General features: G+C 37.7%; 1 protein-coding gene across 6 annotated transcripts in view; it reads right to left on the bottom strand.

Annotated features, from left to right (window-relative positions):
• Positions 1–22,597, bottom strand: part of TAB3 (TGF-beta activated kinase 1 (MAP3K7) binding protein 3) — a 48,002-nt gene that overhangs the window by 10,163 nt on the left and 15,242 nt on the right. For 3 of the 6 annotated variants that reach the window (XM_080377623.1, XM_080377621.1, XM_080377622.1), the window contains 3 exons: positions 9,701–9,891; positions 5,259–6,711; positions 1,957–2,117 (listed from right to left, as the gene is read on the bottom strand). In XM_080377623.1, the coding sequence (XP_080233749.1) occupies positions 1,957–2,117; positions 5,259–6,711; positions 9,701–9,802 (1,716 nt within the window). In that variant the 5' untranslated portion in view covers positions 9,803–9,891. Of the gene's footprint in view, positions 1–1,945; positions 2,118–5,258; positions 6,712–9,700; positions 9,892–22,597 lie in introns of all 6 variants that reach the window. The other 3 variants (XM_080377624.1, XM_080377625.1, XR_013926394.1) reach the window with 3 other exon arrangements.

Raw genomic sequence — 22,597 nt, 5'->3', positions numbered from 1 at the left:
TAGTCTTCACCAGGGCCTTTTCTGCAAAATTGCTTTCCAGCTGGTTGGCTCCCTGCTTATACTGGTGCATGGGGTTGCTCCTCCCCAAGTGCAGGACTTAGTACTTCCCCTTGCTAAACGGCGTAAGGTTCCTGCCAGCTCATCTCTTCAGCTTTTTGAGGTCCCTCTGAATGGCAGCACAACTCTGCCAGTTTTTTGTCATCAGCAAACTTGTTGAGTGTACCATCTGCCCCGTCATCTATATCATTAAAGACGATGTTAAATAGGATCAGACCCAGTACTGACCCCTGTGGTACACCGCTAGCTACTGGCCTCCAACCAGCCTTTGTGCCACTGACTACCATACTCTTGGCCTGGCTGTTCAGCCAGTTTTCAATCCACCTTACTACCTGCTCATCCAGCCCATACTTTATCAGCTTCTCTGTGAAGATCTTACAGGAGAAAACGTTTTAGTTCATGAAAAGTCTTACCAAAGTCTAGGTAGACAATAACCACTGCTCTCCCCTAATGTACCAAGACACTTTTGTCATCCTAGAGGTTTATCAGATTGGTCAAACTTGACTTCCCCTTGATGAACCCATGCTGACTACTGCTGATCACTTTCTTGTCCTTCACGTGCCTGGAAATGGTCTCCAGGACTAGCTGCTCCATCACTTTCCCAGGCATCAAGACAAGGCTGACCAGCCTGTAGCTCCCTGGGTCCTCCTTTCTGAAGACAGAAGTGACATTTGCTCTCCTCTAGTCTTCAGGCACTTCTCCCAAACACCATGATCAATCAAAGATTATCTAGAATAGCCTCACAGTGACATCAGCCAGCTCCCTCAGCACTCATGGGTGCATGCTATTCAGGACCACGAACTCATGTATGTCCACTTTGCTTAAGCATTCCCTGACCTGATCCTTTTCCACCAAGGGTGTACCTTCCTTGCTTCAGACTCTTCCCAGGGTCTCTGGGACTTGGGATTCCTGAAGGCCTATAAAGACTGAGGCAAACAAGGCATTCAGTATCTTAGCCTTTTCTATTTCCTATGTAACCAGGTCCCCTGTAAGCGATCGTCCCACACTTTCACTAGCCTTGCTTTTGTTACCTAGGTACTAATAGAAGCCCTTTTTGTCTTTGACATCTGACGCCACATTCAACTCCATTTGGGCTTTGCCTTTCCTAACCTCATCCTTGCACACTTGGACTGTGCCTCTGTATTCCTCCCAGGAACACACCTGCCAGATGCTGCCCTGAGACAGGCGAGACACACAGTAGCCATACTAGTCAAGCAGCTAACAGCCTGTACTATGCCTTCCAGCCTACATCTGTGCATTGCTTATGTCAACACAGTAAGTCTGAACTGATTTTGGCTAACAACTGCACAAAGTGGAAGTTCTTTTTCAGTCAGATGAATTCTCTTATCAGAGCCATACAGATGTTTGGGCTAGAGTTGCTTGCAGGTGGAAGTCATACAAATAGGAAGAACCAATGAGGAAAAGAGGAGAGAGGCGTCAACTATTTGAGCTAACACCGCCACTGAAAACTTACTTGGTACATCCTGCACATATCAAATGGGAAACATAATTTATTGCAACTACTATGCAATTACTCAAACAAAATACCTTTAAAAAAAAGGTGAAAACTTGCTGCATGAACACCAAGCTGTACACGGCTTGGGCTCTTTAAATAGACTTGGACATACTCTTTTTTAGGTTGTTAGAAAAGTAACTATCTATTCAGTTCTGTGGCCCAGAAAAGAACGTATACAAGTTTCAGAAATTCTGTTGTGAACACTAAGCAAGCTGGACTCATGTCTGTTTCTTAAATTGTAAGAACAACAAGCCAAGAACTCTCAAAAAATAATCACCTCCACTGAAGATTTTATATTCCAAAATATTTTTGTACAATACTTTAGTTCATGAAAACATAAAAAAAAAATGTATCTTGAATTAAAATACTAACAAATTGCTTACTGTTGGAATTGCAGTTGTACAGCTAACTCTCCGAAGCCGCCTCTGCATTAGATCGTGCTCCATACCATTGACTTCAGCTTTCAGGCGTTCAAGCTCTTCTTTCTCAAGCTTCAGTTCCTTTGCTAATCTCTCCATCCTTGCTCGTTGATGTAACAGCAAGGCTAATGTTTTATATGGAAGAAATAGTTACTAATACACAAAAACCTGGAAAACCAAATTCTTATGCTTAAGATTCATGAGTGACCTTTCTGGAAAAAAAAAGTGATCATAAACATGCAACCAAGTATCAGTGTGAAGATGCTTTCATGCCAAATGAACTACAATTTAGAACTAAGTTCTTCCAGAATAAAAACATATTTTAGACAGTAACTTGAAGTTGATATTACCATTTTGGTCAAAGCTTCTTTTTTTGCATTTGGTCTTTCTCGTCTCAAAAATACAAAGGCACCTGTACAAGGAGACAGCTTCTCAGGATGAAACAGCAACCTAGTTATATTAATATTGTACTGACAAAAAAAAAATAAAAATACCAGAGGTAAGATCAGAAGGTAACACACACTTCATATCTGCTGCTCAATAGCATCTGACACACTAGCCTTGTGACATCAACCAAATGTCAGTCCTGCATTGTTTTTTCACTATTACAGATTATGCTGTAACAACTTTAAGTAGTCTTAGCATTTCGGAGAGTATGATGAGTCTCCATACTATAAGTTCCCCAGTGTTCAAAGGTAAAACTATAGAATCTCAATAAAACAGACTAGAGAGCCCAGAAAATAAAAGCTGGGGGCAGCTCAAGTGCCTCAGCATGTGTAATTCTACAATAGAGCTGATTCATCGTCCTATAACCTCTCTCTGCTGTTAATCATTCTCTCATATTTTTGTCATGGTACTGAAATTTATGACTCTCAGTCACAAGATGATGTTGGTTCTCAGAGCAGCCAAAGAAAGAATTTTGTCTAGGCAGAAAATAATATTCAGTTTTTGCAGGAAGAATGTTTATTGGTATTTCATCACGATGCAAAACTGGCCAAGTTTATTAGTCTGATGCTTAGCACTTTCTGATCTGGCTGGTTTTACCCAATAAAAGTTTACCAGGACAGAGAAAAATAAGAAAAATTCACTGTGTGTATTCAGGCAAGCGTGCCACTCATATAACAATGTTCCAGCAAACGGTTCAAATGTATGAAGACATTGTAGAATCTGCAAAATGCTACTTCATACAAAGTACCAGCCCTTTTCTTCACCCCTATCCAGCACAAGCAAAGAAAAAACACATAATATCTCAAGAATACTTATATACTATCTAAAAAAAACCTTAGAAAAATAAGCAATGACAAGCTTACTGGAGGAGGGCAAAAAACCTCCTCAGTCAGGAGCATAAAAATGACAGTGTTGTTTATCAGATGCCAGTATTCTGTGCAAAAATGTAGTACTACGCATTGGATTTTGTATGGATCCACCAATTCGCGGCCAAAGAATAGACACTGAAAATCCTATCCATGAATAATACCATATTTTTTTACAATACAGGCACCAGTATTACTGAAAAAAATTCTTCTCTACTTTTTGAAGTAGCATAAGTCATCCAAGTAGAGTCTGAGATCACAAACTTGGAAAAAAAAATTACAGATACCAAGCTGTATGATTTTCCACTACTACTACCCAAATGGTCTATCTGATATGACTACATTACATAGCTTCACATTAGACTCTAGTACAACTCATCAAACATGACTCACACCGCAAGGAGAAAGTGGAAGTACAGACACCAGAACAGATTTTTGGTAACACTTTTCACAATGGTTCATATTCAAAAGAAAACTAAATACACTTGTTCCCTATATTAAGCTGTTAAATATACTCCTCTTTAGGACTCCTTTGTGGTAGTAAAGAATGTAACATTTATTCTTCTACAATGTATTTATATAATGAGTTCAGAGTACAGCAATACCAAAGGCTGTAATAAAGTCCCAGCAGTGGTAGGTACTGCCCTGAAAAGCACATATTAACTAGTTTCATTAGTTTTGTTTTCCAGATACAGAAATGTATTCAAAGATACAAAGGCAAAACCAGATTTCTGTATTTCAGAATGTTTTTCTCAGTTATATGAAGCTACTTGTAGTTTTCTCACGTAACTGACAATCTGTAATGAAGCTGTAATAGGAACACCACCACACAAAGCATATGGCCTAGGAGTTACAGGCCTACTAGCGTTCATTCTCTCTAAATAGCATTTCTAATCGGGTCTACCAGGTACAGAACAGCTCTCTGTTGATGAGTTAGAATAGCTCAAAAGACACAAAGCAAAATAAGAAGTCAAGAACTACAGGGCAGCATTATAACCACTATTTCAGTTCTCTAAAGTGAAAGGAAGGCTAGAAGGAGCAATGGACAAATAGACTCTTTTCCAAACACGAATCCAGAAACAAGCACATTCTTTAAATAATTGCTGCCAATTATCATCCTGTCGTTACCCCAAATGATTGGTTTAAATGCTGGCAGACTGATTCATTTGCTCAATTTTAAATGTTTCAAATCTATAAAGCAGATTACTTGGAAAAGCAGTTTTCAGCTGAAGGTTAGATTTCAGCTTTTTAAAGAATTTTATTTACTAAATTACTCAATTCTTCATTTATACATGGCATGAAGACTAACTACTTCTAAACCTACAAAGCAGAACACACATCTTAAAATCTGTCTGCCAATGTCTTCCTCCTCTTTGAAAAATCTAAGAAGTGAACTTTTGAGTAAGTTCTTCAAAATAATTATTTTAGTATCTTTCAAAAAAAATATTTGTATTGATACCCAAAGTATTTTTAGCTGCAATCCTATCTCCCCCTCCTATTTCACTTAATACTCTTCAATCTAAACCAAACAAATTGAATTCAAATCTCTTGCAGAAGTTTGTGCTTCAGGTTTTATAAAGCACCCCAAGTATGGAAAAGATATAAAAAATTAAAACCCACATGTAAATTTATGAGACAGTTCTTCAATGCAGAATTTAACAAACTGGACACACAGTATATGAACAAACTACTTAATTGTTAGCTGCAGTGCTTTATTTTTAATAAATTCCCCTAACTTCAAAAGCATACCAACTTCAAGAACCTCAGAAATTATTTATGTATTAGACTGATGTATGGCAAAATTTTTCAGAAATTAGAACAAACTCTCTTTGCAGATGATGTGTGGTGCAATTTCTATTCTCTGTACACGTTTAAAAATTCTTACTTAATAGTAGCAAAATCAAGCTGAAAATGCACTTTATAATAATACAATTTGCAGGGTGAAACATTTACCTTGAGTGTAAGCATAGTCATCTGATCCAGAACTAGAACTTCTCTGATACTTATGGCTTCCTTTTTCTCCTCCAGATCCTGGGATTACAGAAATAGGCTGAATAGGTTCTGGTGCTGCAGAACGCTCTTCTTGGTCCACTAAATTTAAAAGATTCTCAGTCGGTGCTCGACCTACTGTGATTTTAAAAATGGTTGGGTTTGGCTGAGATACCATTACCCGAGGAGACTGTGTTGGTGCACCTGTAGGTCCAGTTGGTTGAGTGTAGGTAATATATACTGGATTAACACTAAATGGAGGTTTGGGTTGACTCGACATACCTCTTGATGGAGAGCTTGAAGGAGGAGTAGTGGCTGCATACAGTGAGTGCTGGTTTCGTTGAGATGGTTGATTACTTATTGGTGAAGGACTTCTGTTCATTGCAGTCCCAGGTCTTTGTGGTGGCTCGACTGTAATTTCTATTTTATTCATGGAACCTTTGGATAAACTAGGTCCAGCAAAAGGAGGAAGATACGGCACAGAGTGACCACCTTGTTTTTGAAAAGTCTGGGATGCTTGCTGATATGGATGGGGTGGGACAGTTGAAGGACTAGGAGGCATGAAAACATGTGAACTCTGATGACCCAACTGAGGAGTCTGAACTTGGTGTTGAGGAGAACCAAAAGGTGAGGGACACTGGGATGCCGGTGGTGATCGAAAAGCTGACTGAGGGATCTGGGCTTGTTTAGGAGAATACTGAGAAGGTTGGTAGTTCTGTTGATGTGGATATACAGGTAAAGGACGGGGAGTATAATGTGGAACTGGGCCCTGTGGCGATGAATGCCACTGTGTATTCTGAGGAGTCTGTCGTCCTGAAGAACTCTGAGATGTTTGCCTTATATAAATAGAGCCAGGAGTCCCATAAAGATTGCTTGGAATCTGTGGAAGAATTTGTAGAGCTCTGGGTACACTCTGTCCAGAGGGGAGGTTTTGCGATACTGTAACAGTAATGGGATTTGTACTGTACCGAGGTATGTGCATATACGTAGGAGGAGGGCCTTGCATAGCAGACGTGTTCATTCCTGGTTGTATGGAAGATGGCTGTGGAGGTGGCTGTGGAGGAGGAGTAGCTGCATTTCTATTCTGGTCATTCACAAAAAATGGATTGTAACTAGGAGAAGCTGCCACAACAGCGGGAGCAGAATGTGGTTCTTGAACTAAGCATATCAGCTGTTTACCTGCTGTGCGTTGTGGATCAATATGTCCATCACTTGAACTGTGTACCAGTGTACGACCACCATTAAGTTGAGCTCCATCCCCTACATGATAGCTGGTATGAGGATGAATACCCAGATTAATGTGCAAAAGGCTATTTCTATTCATTCTGGTGTCATCAGGGCTATGGTACTCCATATATAAGTATTTGTTGCTCTCCTGTGCAAGGGCTCGACAACAGGCATCTAGGTTGTTGTTGTTCTAGGAATAAGAATGGGCACCTATTACTGTCAAATAGCAAAAGCAAACACCACTGCTCAGCATTCAACAAGCATTCAACTGAAGCTGCAGTCTGGCCTAGGGATAACGCTACTAGGGATAACATTTCACAGACATGAATTTTGAAATAAAAGGTAATACCCTGTGAATCACAGTATGCAAGTAGCTCATGTTGCATCTAGCAAAATGGTACAGTAACACTAGCTACAGTATGACATATTAAAAAAAAAAATCAAGTTCAGTTTTCGGGAAAGCAATAGTTAGAACTCTTGGCATCTTCTGCAAGGAACAGTTATGTACAATTAACTACTTCTAGTAACAAGACTAATCAAATTAAACTAGATCAAAATTGCAAACTCTGGAAAGTCAAAACATAAATGCAGATGACATTTTGAAGTTTACCTAAGTGCTTACTGCTTTCACCTTTATTATACTGTTTACCTGAGTATCTCTTTACCTGAAAGTTTAAAAACCCAACATTTTAAATCAGCTTCTCTTCGTAGAACAGAATTTAGTGCCTTAAAAATGAAGTCAGAGTAAGTACTGCTTAAAAAAGTAGTGGCAATTCCATAAAGAACTTTACAATTCTGAAATAATTTCAACTGCCTTTTAAGAATTTCAGCTTCAAGGCTAAAAAAAGTTTCATTCATACATCAGTGAGGAATAAATACTGTAAATGTTTGATTTTTCTGTGGTGTCAGCAGCTGAAACTATACAGTCAATAAATTATGAAACAAATCAGAAGTGTAACAGGGAATTCCCTTTCCCTTCTTTCCCACTCCACTAATTTTAGCTTAATCTAGTCTTGTTAAAAGAACATGAATGATAGCTTTTCCAAAAGAGTAAAATCACTAAAAAGCATTCCAGATTGTGGATTTTTTTTTTCTCCTCAGTTTCTCATGCAACAGCCTGCATCAGCTGTGGTTCAGTTTTTAATTTAAGCAGTAGTCAAATTAAAAAATTTCACTTTAAGTTCAACTACCTCTGGCCCTCAGCACACGAACTGTGTTACATGTGATCCAAGACTGGTATACAGCACCTCCTACCAGAAAAATTGCGTACATATTTATATATACACACAAAACACCCCCGCCTTCCTTAGTGTGCTAAGAGTACCACTCTAAGGAATATACATTAATAATGGTTTTGCTTCAATTTTAAACACTATCACTATATAAATTTTGCATACATATTAACACTCATGTAGCCTTGCAATATGATTTTCAACAGCCTGTCCACTGGTGGAAAAGTCACATTGGCATTTCTTTTCTAAAGGACTAATACCTTGTCAGTCTTAATACTAAAGTGAAAATATCTTTCCCAATATTTTGTATGATTTCACTATCAGATAAACACACATATTCAGCATCTTCTCAGATGAAGACTTACTACTAAACATGATAGAAGAGTTCAGCGCTTAATTATGTATGGCTCTCACTATGGATACCCTCCCTGACTATTTCCCCTTCATGCCAAGCTCCCCTTCTAGACCCCAGTGGTCAATGGGAATATCCAGGAGTATCACAGAAAAATGTAAAAACCAGAACATGTGGAAACCAGACCTTGTAATAGTAACCATCCCCACTGTGCCAAGACAGCAGTCTCAAAAAAGTTGACGGCTACCATCAGCCACTTGCCATCTAGACAGAATTTCATAGAGTCCTTAGCTTCCTTAGCTCACTTCATCAGGGTGGAGGTAGAGAGAATGTAGACAGGACAGGTCCTAATCTGATTTTCTCAGGGTATGGGAAGTATTTGTCATTTCAAAGGACCCTCAATTTTTGATGGGTCCAAAACTCATACTGGTTTAAATCTAGAGTATGTATAGCAAAAGGTTAATGGAAACCAGCTCACATATCTCAAAATATAAACTGGTTTGGAAACAAATTCAGCACTTGAAAAAATGACATATGTTTGCCATGTAACGTTAACTAGCTATCCAGAATGCCATGTTATAGATATAGAACACCATATGCTTCTGCAGCATTAAGGGTTCTTCATTTTTATCAGTTTAAAGATGTCTGACAAAGTTCATCGAAAGGACCATGTACTTAACAGTACAGCACAGATGACTGTCAGGGTAAGTAAAGCTTTGCATTGCAGTGCTTCTCCTGCTTTACATTTGTATGAAAGCAATTAATTTGTATCGGCATGGTTTAGAAGACACAATACAGAAACTACAGCCACAGCTATAAGTAAATCTACTCTTCTGCCAGGGACATGTAGGATACAAAGACAGCTTTGATAGTCTCACAGGAAGCTGTTTATTGCATTGGGCTCCACCTTAGCCACGGTCACACAAGGCCAAACCAGATCTTACATGTTTCTGTTGCACTCCTGAATCGTCCCATTAACAGAAGGTATTCCCAGATGACCACGACTTTGAAAAATTATTATGTGTGGTCACTTATCATCACTTCCAATTTGTGATTTTATATGAAGGTGGAAAGAAGGAACGGAAAGCAGGGGTAGGGAAGAAAAGAAATGCCACCTGACTTGGAAACAGAAAAGTAAAATTAAAAATTTTGGACAGCTGTGGCAGAAAGATGCCATGAAGACAGAAAACTTTTAGGTTCCTAGCTAAGGCCAGTTCCTATTTTGAAAGAATGAGTCATTGGAGTCATTGTTTGCCAAAATCTCCTCCAGTGTATGTATGTTATTTACGTAGCTATCATCAACAATCATCCCATTAGCCACTTTCCTTATTCCCTGTACGCATACAGTCACAGCTCACACAGACGAGGAGGAACAGTCAGTGGGAAAAATACCAACGTGGGAAACAAGTGAAGACTGAAAAAATCTTTGTACACACCTCCTGTAAAAGACAGGACAAAAATGCAAGTAGCGGAGTCTTCTACCCTTTCAAAATAAAATCAGAACAATGAAAATCTGTGCTCCATATATACTACTAAAAGGAATCTTCATACTACAAAAATAAAATACAAAGACTCTTAAAAACTCTTTACCGTACCTGAAGCATGCACTGAGATACCACCCCTTCAGGTATCTCAGGGAAACGTTGTCGGAGATCATGGAGAACCTGCATGTCGAGTTGTTGACTGCCCTGCGCCATGCCAGACTGATGATGTTCCAGACTACCAAAAAAAATGGAAGTCAACAGGCCTTCCAATGATTATGGTCTTCTGAGGCTTCTGGCATTTTCTGGAAGAAAGAAAGCACAATCCTTTAAGCTATCACAACAACTTCTCCCCCTTCCTCAGCTGCATGTGTGAAAGAATTTTTAGACCTAGATATCAAGAGAGACAAGGCTTAAACACAAAAGTGGGAATCACCATGTCTCAAATCCTAATGTTAAAACACTTCATATACCTCAGTTATGTTTACATGACATTTCACTGGAATGTACTCATTTAGGTCTTTACACAGCCCCATTAGTGGTACCAAGTAGGCATAACTTAATCTGACCTGCCCAAAATGGAACTGTTACACATTTACTCCAAGTGGAAATTCTGAACAGTCTGTAGAAAAGTCTGAAGTTATTACAAAGCACCCATGTCTTTGTTATTTACAACATGCTAAAAATAACAGGCTGGAAAACTAAGTAGCACAATTACCCAAAAATACTCCTCTAGTAACAGGGTTTAAACACATTACATCACTACCAATCCAAGAAGTTGGAAACGATTTTTGTCAAACACAACAAGGTTTAAACAGAATTTTAAAAGACCTTTTTAGGACTACGATAAGCATCTATTCAAGATTTTTGTAAAGCACCTTTTATATTCATAGAAACATGATTAGTGATCAAAAAAAACTCTTTTCTTTTCAGGATTCTTGTATTCAACAGCAAAAAGATTCTATCTGAACTTTAGTACTCCAGGACTACTAGAAGGCAAACACAACCCGAGACAACAAATACTTTTCCCACTTGTGGCTCATGATCACAGCAGTTATCAAGAGGCAGTAAAGTCTAAGTAAAGATTCACAAAGACTTTGCGTGAAGGTGGTGCATGACATAGGCCCTGTAACACATCTGTTATTGCTAAGCTTCAAAAGCCTTTCCAACGTTACTACTCAGTTGAATTCTTCCCTGCAGAGAATGTAATCCTGTGTTCAAAAACAGAATTGAAAGTCATATGTCAGCAGAGCTGGTGTTCAAGCAATTTGGTAGCTACTCAAACTTCCAAGTTTAAATCATGTTTATGTCAACCTCAGTGCAGTTGAGGGTGTCACACAGTACAAGTATTCCAATCAGCTTTTCACTTGTTAGCTCAACTTCCAATAGCAGTCTAAAGCAGACTGCAACAAATTTACAACAGATCAGAACATACACATACCCTTATGTGCTAATAAACTCCAACAGTTTCCTGTATCTTTCCTAAGAAAGTCTCTTAGTTTTCGTAGGCAAGAAAATAGAACATATATCTTCAAAGAAATATGAAGTGTCAGGTTTAAGGTAAAAAGCTTTGCTTTGTTTTGTTTTGTTTTTTCTTCCATTTTGATTTTGAGTATTTAATAACCATGCCTTTCTTTTCTCATGTTTTTCTAAGTAGTACTTCCTTTCTCTGAAAAGGAGCAAACCAAAAACTATGACCACAACAAAAGCAGAAGTCAAGTCCACTCCACTATCTGGCTACTATGTATGTGGACAGCTCTTAACTGACATTAGCACCGATTAAGTAACACATACGCTTACAGGAAGGGTTGCTCTACGTCCTATCTGATATATTCTAGTATCCAGTATTAAATCTGTCAGATCACACTCTTTCTCAAGATGAGACAAGTTTAAGCAGTGCTGCTGTGATTTAAGAAATACTGCAATAAACTTACACTGTACAATCCCAGTGCAGTTCTGTCCACTACAGTAATGCTGCAGATCCCTTTTATTTTAAAAGGAAATTAATTTTCACAGACTACAAGAGCCAGCTGAAACTTCATTATCTACATCTACACTCACAGTACAGGATCTTCTGTAAAACATACTTTTCATAAATGACAAATATCATGCTTTGATAAACAATCTACCACTAGCATTCTCAAAGAAAACCTGACAGCAATCAAGTTGTACGTGTTTCTAGACAACTCTCCTTTTCCCAGGAGGCAGGAAATGAAGAGCAGTAACGGAGGAGAACCACTACCAGAATAAACTGCAGTTAACCCCCCTGTGGAATAACAAATGACAGTATCCAAAAATCTGAAATAAAAGATAGTAATTTTAAGAATTTAATTTAAATGAGCAAAGCCCTTCGCATCACCTCTCTTCAAATGAAAATTCATGGGTGAGCAGACTGAAGATCCATCATCAATACCTACAATGTTTTTCTACAATACTTTTACAATCTAAATAAATAATTTCTTCTATGCTTTTCTAACAATTCCTGATCATGTGTGGTGAGTAGAGATGGAACACTCAAAGTAATTTGCACCTATTGGCCAACTACAAATTTTATCAGAGTTCTCGTCTAAACACAAAAAATGGAAAACAAATTTCCCTTCTCATTTTAAAGAGTTGAAGCTTCTAGCCTTTACAGTTACACAGATCCTTGAAAAGTCTATAAGAAACACAAAATAATTGTCTTGAGAAGTACGAACACACAATCATTCAGAACTCCTTGGATTGTATGGCTACACTACTGTGGAAATTTATTATTTTTCAGTCAATACCACAACATCCACTCCTGCTGCATCTAGGAGCCCAGCATTTTGTCCTGCCTATTCTGCTTGACCTGCCCACAACTCACTGCACATTTTCCACTCTAAGCAGACACAAACTGGCTGGAATACAATACTTGCTTCCCATGTTGCTCCATAGCAGCGGGCAGGTGGAGAAGCAAGTTGTTCAGAGAGCCAAGAGCTTACAGCACAGGCTATACAGCTAAGATGCTCAGACAACAAGAACTCCCGCTGAGCCACAAGAGCCTAAGAAAGCAATACTTCAAAGCTTCTTTCTTTCACAGCATGCACAGGCTAAGGCACATGCTGAGGTGCACTACACTACCAGCCTTACAAATACTGAAAGTTTACAGAGCAGAACACATCAAAAACCAACCCAAAGTCACAATGAAAGCAAGGAGCTTCATCTGTAACTTTCAAAGATGAGGACACCCAAACTCTACTTGAAGAGTATTTCACCAGCATGGAATTAATTTACATTGATACATACACAGCAGTTCTAACAGAAAAACCAAAGGGTATTGTTGCAGAATTTGTTCTGCTGTGTTAACGCACAGATGACCTTGGGAGCCACTACTGAATCCTGGGGATTATGCAAAGCATGACTCAAGTCCTAAACAAGTGCACTACTCAGTTTTCCACACTTTTTACACACCCAAATTATATGTACAGAAAAACAGTATCTTTTAATCTTCCTTCCTTAAGCCATCTGCATACCCTGCAAATTCAAAAGTCATTACAAAAAAGTTCCATCTATCAACTGATGCCTCTTTTCTGAAAGAATGAGTAAAAAATTAGAACTACTATGGTGTTGATACTCCCCACAGATAGCATTCTGTATATAAATATATATACACAAAAGGAAAACCATCTCACTACTGATATTTTTGAAGCACTAAATCACTTAAAGATACATGAATCATCAGTGATGAGATACAATTGAAAAATAACAGGTCAATATGCACTATCCAGGAGTTTATAAATTATGTACTGATGCACACTTACGCAAGCACAATGTCTGCAGCAACTAAAATAATTCCTGAGTGAATTTCCAGAAAACAGGTTACCTGGAAGAGTTTTTCAGGCCTCATCAATTGCAAGTTAATTGTTAAAGAGTTTTATAACAGCAGCTGCACTTTGAAAGATCAGAGGAAAAACCCACCACAAAACATAGTAATAAATAAATCAGTTTATAAAATTAACACTTCATAGGCATCGTGCTTCTATATGTCTTGCGTAAACTCTTTCATCTTAAAAGATTATTATTTAAATTTTTAGATTACAAGGATAAGAAAACACAGATGGATTTAAGTACAGTCACATAAAGAACCTTAGTTTTTCCTCTGAACACAACACAAATGTAATCCTTAAATTTCACTGTCCTGGCTTCTAAACAAATGCATGCTGATGTCTACAGATAAAAAGTGGATTTACTGAATGATGGTCGTATGAACTCAACCCAATATTTTTAAATTAATCAATTTTCTTCTTCCTTGTTAACCTTGTTTGATCGAAGTGTTGAAGCAGAATTTTGGTCTCCAGATTCATAAACGCAGCACAAATTTTTTACTTAAGCACTCATAAGGCAATTCCTTCAAACACTTGCACTGGACTGACAGGCTTTTAGCCAAGAGGTAGAAAAGGATTCAGGGAAAGCTAGCAAAGCTGGATGCTCTATTCTGTCTAAACATTGCAGGAACTGGAGTATGAAGATACCATGAAATTCAGGTGGACAAAACGGTAAAACACTATCAACTTCTTAATTATGAAATCTTCAGAACAGAAAAAAACAAAATTAACACAAATCAGGAAGCTGAAAAGAAAAATCAACATGCATAACATCTCCACCCAGCAAAAGTGATTTTGACTTTAGAGCCATTTAAACTCATTTGCAGTGAATATGAACTAGCAACTCCAATGAACACTTATACAATCCAAACTCATGACAGCAATTCCTAATTGTTACCTGTTTAAACATCATTTGCCAATACCAACAACTCATTCCTGCTTATATTTGCTACCAGCATTCAGGCAGAAAAGTTTTAAGTAACACTGGTATCAATGCTACTCAGAACTTCATTCCTGTTCTGAGCCAAACAGAAGAGCAGTATCAGCATGAATACCTCCCCTGAACAGCAATTTTCCTTATTTTTCTGGTAACCAATAGAGGGAGAACTGTGAAGAGCGAGCACACAAATTGAGGAACCAGAACAAGATAGGAAAATATAAAATTCAGTTTCATTAATCTAGATCAGTACAGAATTTTACTTTCAATAAAAACGGCAGGCTAAATAAAAATGAGATCGTGTCCAAAAGAAAAATATGGTGTTCTTTAAATGGAAGAATAATAATAAAAGCCTAACGCTCATTTGTAGTAACTTTACTAAAATATAACATTTTGTTTTCAAAGCCATGCCAGACTAACTGGCTGGACAGCATGAGCTCTGAATCTGAGTGACATTTTAGATTTTTTATTCTAAATGCATTTATTAAATGGAAAGAATTGTGAGTGAATCTTATGAATTATATTCCTTCTTGAGGTAACGTTAGCTACAGTTGAAATTACTTTTTCAGTTTTGTCATTGCCTTTTTCCTACTCATTTATTTGCTGAAGTTGGTCTCAAGAATAAGTTATTCCATCTTTTCTGGAGAAAAAAAGAAAAAAAGAAAAAAATCATCTGCTCTAGTCTGAAAAGCCTTTTAGAAGAACACAGACCGTTCATGCTCAAAGCACAAAAAACCTTAGCATTACTAGGCTTGTTCTACAAAGTAGTATTACTAAAGTATACAGCAAACAAGAATACACAGAGTGCTTAGGAAGTATGACAGTTTTATATAGATCATGACTTTTGTATCTATATAATTTAAAAAAATTAGTTGCTTATTAAGAACATGTATTAGGACATTTATGTTTTGTGACTACTTACTTCCGTATTCCTAAATTCAAGATGTCTTATAGTATGGAAATAATCCTACCAAAATGTCATCCAGGTATTGAACTCCAGTGTTCCTCTTTACCAGGCACAGTGCATAAGAGATTCTCAAAATAATCTATTATTTTCCCAACTGTGAGAATTATTTCATTGTACTACTACAACACAAAGATTTAAGCTGTATTTGAAACTATAGCCTACGTACGAGAAGTATCTTTATTAAACCCTATATTTATACCTATAATGTATAAAAACATTATTTATATGGCCCAAGAAAGATGATGAAAACATTCTACCTCTCACAAAAGTAAAATATCATCTATTTCATCTTCAGCACTCAAATTTAACTAGTCCAAAGCATTTATAATTGTTTGGGAATAAAAAAAAATCTTGAGCAAGTTAAGTCCCTAGAAACTCTCTTACTGCAAAAGGATTTCAAGTTTTTATTTACACATACATGTATATAAATTCAAAACTATTCAGTGAATTACATGTTAGTTGCAGTTTCTTGAATGAAGTTACCCTATAAGCAAGGACTGCTTAGGGGGTAATGTCAATTTACTTCTAGAATAGATGTGGACAAACTTCCACTGCCTCCAGAGCCATCTACAGATCTGGTTACAATTCTCCAAGGATGCCAAGATTTGGTGCATATGGGGCAGCATGAAAAAGCAGTGAGATCAGTTGTAGTGAATTACAACTCATACACAACTGAGCAGCTTTCTCTACCTTTCTTCCCACTCCAGTCAACTCAGCTGAACTAACCAAACCTGCTAAAACAGTTAAAAAAGAAAAAAAAATAGTTTAATAAGCCTACCCTGCACAATGGATGGCTCACTGAATAACACACCAATGTGGAAAGGAATTTAGAATGGTAAAAAGGGGAAAGGGATACAGGACCAGGAGCAACACCTCTCTCTCTTGAGCACAGGTAAGCCAGCTGATGAGTTAAAGCCGTAACAAAAATGCACTTTCACCTGAAGCAGAGTTAGAACACAAGAACCGAAGCTGTTCTTGTATGAACAGCACTACATCAGGATGGGGATTTTGCCAAGTGTTGTCAGTACTGGAGTTAGAGAACATGACTGTGGCGCTGCAAGAAAGCTGTCAGCTGAGCTCAGAAGGTACACACACCACCAGCAAGAGGTCTGAACTGAAACTGTACTTCAACCTCCATGTCGCTTCCCCACAGGCCATGCAATGCTGTTCTCTACAAAAAAATCTTTCTGAAAACTGTGATGGGCCAACTGATTATAGGCAGCCAGTTCCTTATCACTGACAGAGCTATACTTTCCACATCTCTGTTGACACATCGGTTACGTGCTTCCAAAGGCTACAATACCCTCCATACACTGCATGCTAACAGTAAAACATGAGAAGACAACAAAGGAATTAGTTCAGCCAACAGATTTAGGAAGTACTTTGTTAGACAAGGTATTAATATCTTTTAGTTTTAACCTAACACTGTGGTTTTAACAGATAAATATGATTTCAGCCGAAGTCTACATTACTACGTGACCACAGCCCAATTCCACTTCCGTATTTCAATACTCAAGCAGATGTAAAGGTGTATAATTACTGCGGTGCTTCCTACAATGCAACTGCAAACACAAAAAGAGACTGCTAAATAGCCACATTTTGTAAATAAGCTTGTGTAAAACCATGAAATCTGAAGATGACGATTCAAATTAAGTTGCTTCAAACACAAGATTAACTAAACAAAAACATATTTTTTTTTAACATCCCAACCCACACATACCTACTATTAAATCGGCATTTGCACCCAATTATAGCCTTGTAAACATGCCTGGTACATGACCTGGCCGCAGATGCAATCAAGTAATCTCAACTCTAATCCTTGAGCAGCCTCTGGAACCACTGTTGGCTTAAATTCAAAGGTGCCCACACAGAATGTTAAACTGACTGTAATAGTTTAAAGTCATCATGCTATTCTGACACTGGGAATAATAGAGAACAATTTTGTACACTATTTCCATTTATTTAACCATTCAAATAAAGAAAAGCAATTAACTCATCCCATATATGTCAGAACACACATCAGTCCAGCTGACTTCAGATTGCTCTTGCAGCAAAGGCACCACTTTTATGGTAATGTGACACCTTTGTAAAGATTTGCTAGCTGGAAGATCTTAAATTCTCAAAGATAAGAGAAACCAAACTGTTATAAGTGTGAAGAGATCAATTTTTACTCACAACCATCTTCAGTCGCCCACTCGCACTGTTTAAACATGATGTATGACAAAAAAACCAAGGATAACTTTTCCTTGCAACTATGATTACATATAGCTAAGAACAACTCTCCCACTTCACAAATCACAATAACCATTTGTTACAGAAGCTTTTATTATTTACAGGGTGAGATATCCCACAGCTTTGGGACTCTATTGCTTCACAGAGTAGGAAAGACACGTACAATAGAGTTTAAAGACATTCTGTCGGTTCATACAGATGTATTAAGTTCAACAAAGCAAAAGAAAAGCAGGCAATATCTAAAGTTGAGCTCAGCAGGCTGCTGTCGCTGCTCTGAATGCCTGGCTATGTCACTAAGAACACAACACAACTCCATGGTTTGGCAAGCTGTCTTATGATGACCACTCATTCACTTGCATAAAAGATCAACAGGTTCATAAAGCTTCTGGAGAGTACGAAGGCAATGTGAAGCACAATAAAGGGGTATACAGAAAACTAAAAATAAAGCTGACAAGCTATTGCTGCTGACCACTGGTCTCTCATATTATGGTACAGTTATACAGGCTCACCTGACAGTTCCTGGTTCAATACCCCTGTCCATTTAGCCATACGGTAGTTACACAGATGATGGCCTAGAACATCTTTGAGTACTAAAATGGAATGTAAATCATTAAAGCCAGCACAATGAGAATACTGTTATCTCACACTGATGAAATGGGAGTGTAGAGCAACGAAGACATTCCTTCTCTTGTGTTTTATTTTCATTAGTTTAAACTTAAGCAATAATCAGTTTTATCCACGTTTGAAACTCCACAGATTCCATAAATGAGGAATATTGTGATACAATGTTGTGTGTCTTCATCACGCAAAAGCAGTGTGCAACTCTGAGGTAAGAGGCACCTGGATGGAGGAAAACCATTTTTGCCACAACAGTGACACTGCCTAGGAACAGGACTCAAGCACAATAAGGTTTCATCTGTGGTCTGTGGGCAAGCATGTTATGACACAGGTTCTTGCTAAAAATCAAAAAGTCATAATCAATCACTATTCCCTCTTAGGCATGAATTTTGTGTTGCTTTGTGTGACATTTGCTTTTCTTTTCTCCATCACAGTCTACCATCCTTCTGAGCCACCAACATCTAAATGGATTAGTGTTAGCTATTTACTGGGTTTCTTCTGCCATCTATAAGACAAAAAAAAAAAAAAAAAAAAAAAGTCACAGGAACAATGTAAGCAATGCAGTGTTTACACAGATCAAAAAACCCCAAAATATCAGGCACTGAGACAGCAAGTTGTGAGGTGGAAAACAAGCCAGAAGTATTGCTCTGTTAGATCTAAAGATCTAACATTTGCGAAACAACTCACACATTATTTAATAACCTTGGTCATGATTAAATGTCTGTCCCTTAAAGGTAGGACTAGTATTTGAGAATAAGAGACCATATTTATTCCACTGCTCTGGAAGTAAAAGGAGTGAAAGTCATCCCTACCCTATATACAAGTCAAACCTTCACAAAGCAGAATTTACTTTTAATAACTACATGATACTTTGCACCACAAGATATTAAAAACTGAAGACTGCTTAACTGGAATAATTACACCCATTCTAGCAAGTGGTTAAGAGGTTCTTGGCCAGTAATTCCCCACCAAGTACATCACAGAATCATAGAATGTTTGGGTTTGAAGGTAGCTTTAAAGATCATCTAATTCCAGCCCTCCTGCTGAGGGCAGGGACACCTTCCACTACCCCAGATTGCTCAAAGCCCCATCCAACCTGGCCTTGAACACTTCTAACGAGGAGGTATCCACTTCTCTGACCAGCCTGTTCCAGTGTCTCACAAGAAATTTTTTCCTTATGTCCAACCCAAACCTACCATCTTTCAGTTTAAAACCTCTGCCCCTCATCCTGTCACTACAGGCCTTGGTAAAAAGTCTCCCCCTGCCTTTCTCAAAAACCTGTGTCTCACTCCATCGCACAACCAGAAGGAGCTCTTGCTACAGAACAAAGTTACAAGAAAATTAAGTTTTTAAGGCAGTGAGATAGTTCAGGAATGATGCTACTATGCAACAAATACTAATTTCCAGAAGAGTTCCGTGGAATACTAGGTGCAATTAGAAGTTGTAAAACACAAGTGAGTTTGTATGCCTCGCAGAAAATCCTGAGACTACCACAAGAATCATGTTTAGTACCAAAAGCTATGAGGATGATGAATTGGCTTTCTTACCAAGACATACGATCTACAATTGACAGAAAGTTTATGAAATACAGACTGTGGCTGGAAAAAAACCCTCTGTGAACTAGCACACTGTCAGATTTCCTAATCCATAAATTCTAAGTGTTGGCCCTGCAAAAGGCAGTTTTAAAATGATATAAAATTTTTTTGATCATTATATCCTATTTTGGGAATCAAAATGAGCCAGAAAGGATACAAGAAAACATTAAAGTGCATATATATACATAAAGCATGGGAAAATGTCTACTTGCAAATCTATGGATCATAAACTTCAGCTTTTTTAAAGTACAGTCGCCTATTCATATTTCCAGGTTTAACAATTACTAGAAGCTGAGGTTTATACTAGAAGGAAATGGAGCTAACAAAAAATACTGGACTATTGTTCAATACACAAGTTGTTCCGGAAAGTGAGCTTCCTTCTCCGAAGTCTGAGATTAACATTTCTCAAAGAAGTAATGTCTCTGCATATTGCAATGGACAGTGTTACCTGCAACTCACCAATCTGAACCTCAACCAGCTCAACAGGAATTTAATGCTGTTCCAGCCTAAGAGATCTTTCATAGCTCCTACACAAGGTAAGTGATTCTCAGCATTAGCTCCTGCTCCTACATCACAAATTCATTGCCACATTTAGAATTTGTTTCGAAGACATTCAGAACAGGCTTTGTTACAAGATACATTTACGCTAGTCAAAAAAACAATGAGCCCTTCCAGAAGAAACTTCACAAAATCAAACACTGTACTTGCTTTTGCACGAGTTCAGAGCAGTAAGTACTCACTAAAGCCAGAAGTTCCAAGAAGTCTGAAGACAACAGTTATGATTTTAAGAAAATATGAACCAAATTGTCATTTGTTTTACCCACACATAGCTTGTAAAATTTCAGATTTAACTATACTCATAGATCAACTATTACACATTCAAATAGCTATTCTCATAATAGGCCTAAATGTCTCCCTCATTTTTCTTCACCTTCTCACTTTGATTTGGGCTTCTCCCTACTAAAAATGTTTGCTCTGAATAAATAAATTGCTAGCAATAAATTTGAAATAGACCATTGACCATTTACAGATTAAAAGCAGCAAAATCACATTAGTCATCTGAGCTTGCTGATATTTCCGTAAAAGGCACGCTACTGTACTTCATGCATTAGGGCTATACTATTTGTATTATTAACCGGTTATTTGATTTACTGGGCTGGCTCAGCAAACAATTTCATGGTGAAGTAAAAGCTTGACCATCCTCTCAGAGTTATCTGATGTTGCACAAGATCTACAGAACTTGTAGAAAATTCACTCTTTTTAGTCAGCCATGCTATGAATTAGCAATAGGACGAGTGATTTATGACAACAGAAACCTAAAAAAATAAAATGTAATTGTTTATGCTACCAAAGAAAAGTTGAACTATTTGATTTAAGCCATTCTTAAGGTACGAAGAGGAGAAAAAAGTTCTAAATCAACTGCTTAAACATCAGTTTTCCTGCTCCTGACAGACTTTTTGTGATGGCTAACAGTGTTGTAAACAATAGTTAAAAATGAATTCTCTGTTAAGTCTCTGATGACAGACAAACCTTGAAAATACTCTATATTGAATACACCGACTGAATCAAAGATTTCTGTTTTGTTGGTAACTGCATATATGGAAGAGTGTTACAGCATAGGATGCAGGCAATTTCTGTAACACACCCTGTATTAACTTTTTTCTGCATCAATGAAGAAGTGATTGCAAAACATATTTACACCTGTAAAGAAGCATTCATTTTCCCATAGAGATAAAAGGAGATACTAAATAGCATTAATTACAATTGAAATGACCTATGTGCATTTATTAGCAACCCATGCAACTGACAACAGTGCAAAAGCAACATCTACTGCAAAGACTGCCTGCACACTACATTCACTACAACATTTATACCCAAGATGACCAGTTGAAAAAAGAAAAGAAAACAGTACTGGGAAGTGCGAACACCGATGCATCACTGGTTTTAGTCAGTCTACTTACTGCTAACCCCTCCTCACTTTGGCCACCTTAAACCAGAAGAAAAACTCTTGATTAGAAAGAAGTGGAGCTGAGCAAGGGGATGAGAAAAATCTCATTTCAGGGTCCCTGGCAAACACACTGATGGAGGATATGACTCTACACAAAGGAGGGAAACAGACAGGCACATGTAAACAGGAACAAGAAAGAAGACAGAAATAAGGAGAGAGCAGATACAGAAAAAACAAGGAAGAGACAGGAATCAATACAGAGCAATGCAAAAGATATCAATAATACATAGAAATACCATATACTTCCTACACAACAGAAATCAACTTTCACTTTTGAAGTTTTGAATTAAGCTTTGGTGGCCTGACTCTGTAAATTTCCTTGACGTGATTAACTGCTACAAAATACAGCAGACATGTTACACAGCATGCCTGTCTTTTCTATTCTTGCAGGAGAATTTGTTAAGCTAAGGAACCATAACGTGAACCTTGCCTGCTTTGTGGTATCTTCTGGCAAGTCTTTACATGAATACCCACCCATAAGGGTGCCACAAGAACAGGTCATATTAAGAGGTTACATATAACATTATATTAATTTTATCTACATGTGTTTATTCCAGTATAACTTATTAACACATTGAGGTTATCTATAATCATGCATGTGCATCTATAGATGCTTCAATATGTGCCATAGTTGAGGAATTGCTATACACAATTTCCTAGCAAAACAGAAAAGATTATCTTAAAATAAAAACATCACCTGCCACACACATGTATGTGTACATAGCTATTTTTCTATGTATATATACAAGTCATATAAGCCCTAGACTGAGCCTTTCCTCCCCCCTCCCCACCCACTACTTTTGCTTTTG

This window comes from Falco punctatus (assembly GCF_963210335.1).
Source record: "Falco punctatus genome assembly, chromosome: 2".
NCBI lineage: Eukaryota > Metazoa > Chordata > Aves > Falconiformes > Falconidae > Falco > Falco punctatus.
This window is presented reverse-complemented; position numbering and strand designations above follow the sequence as displayed.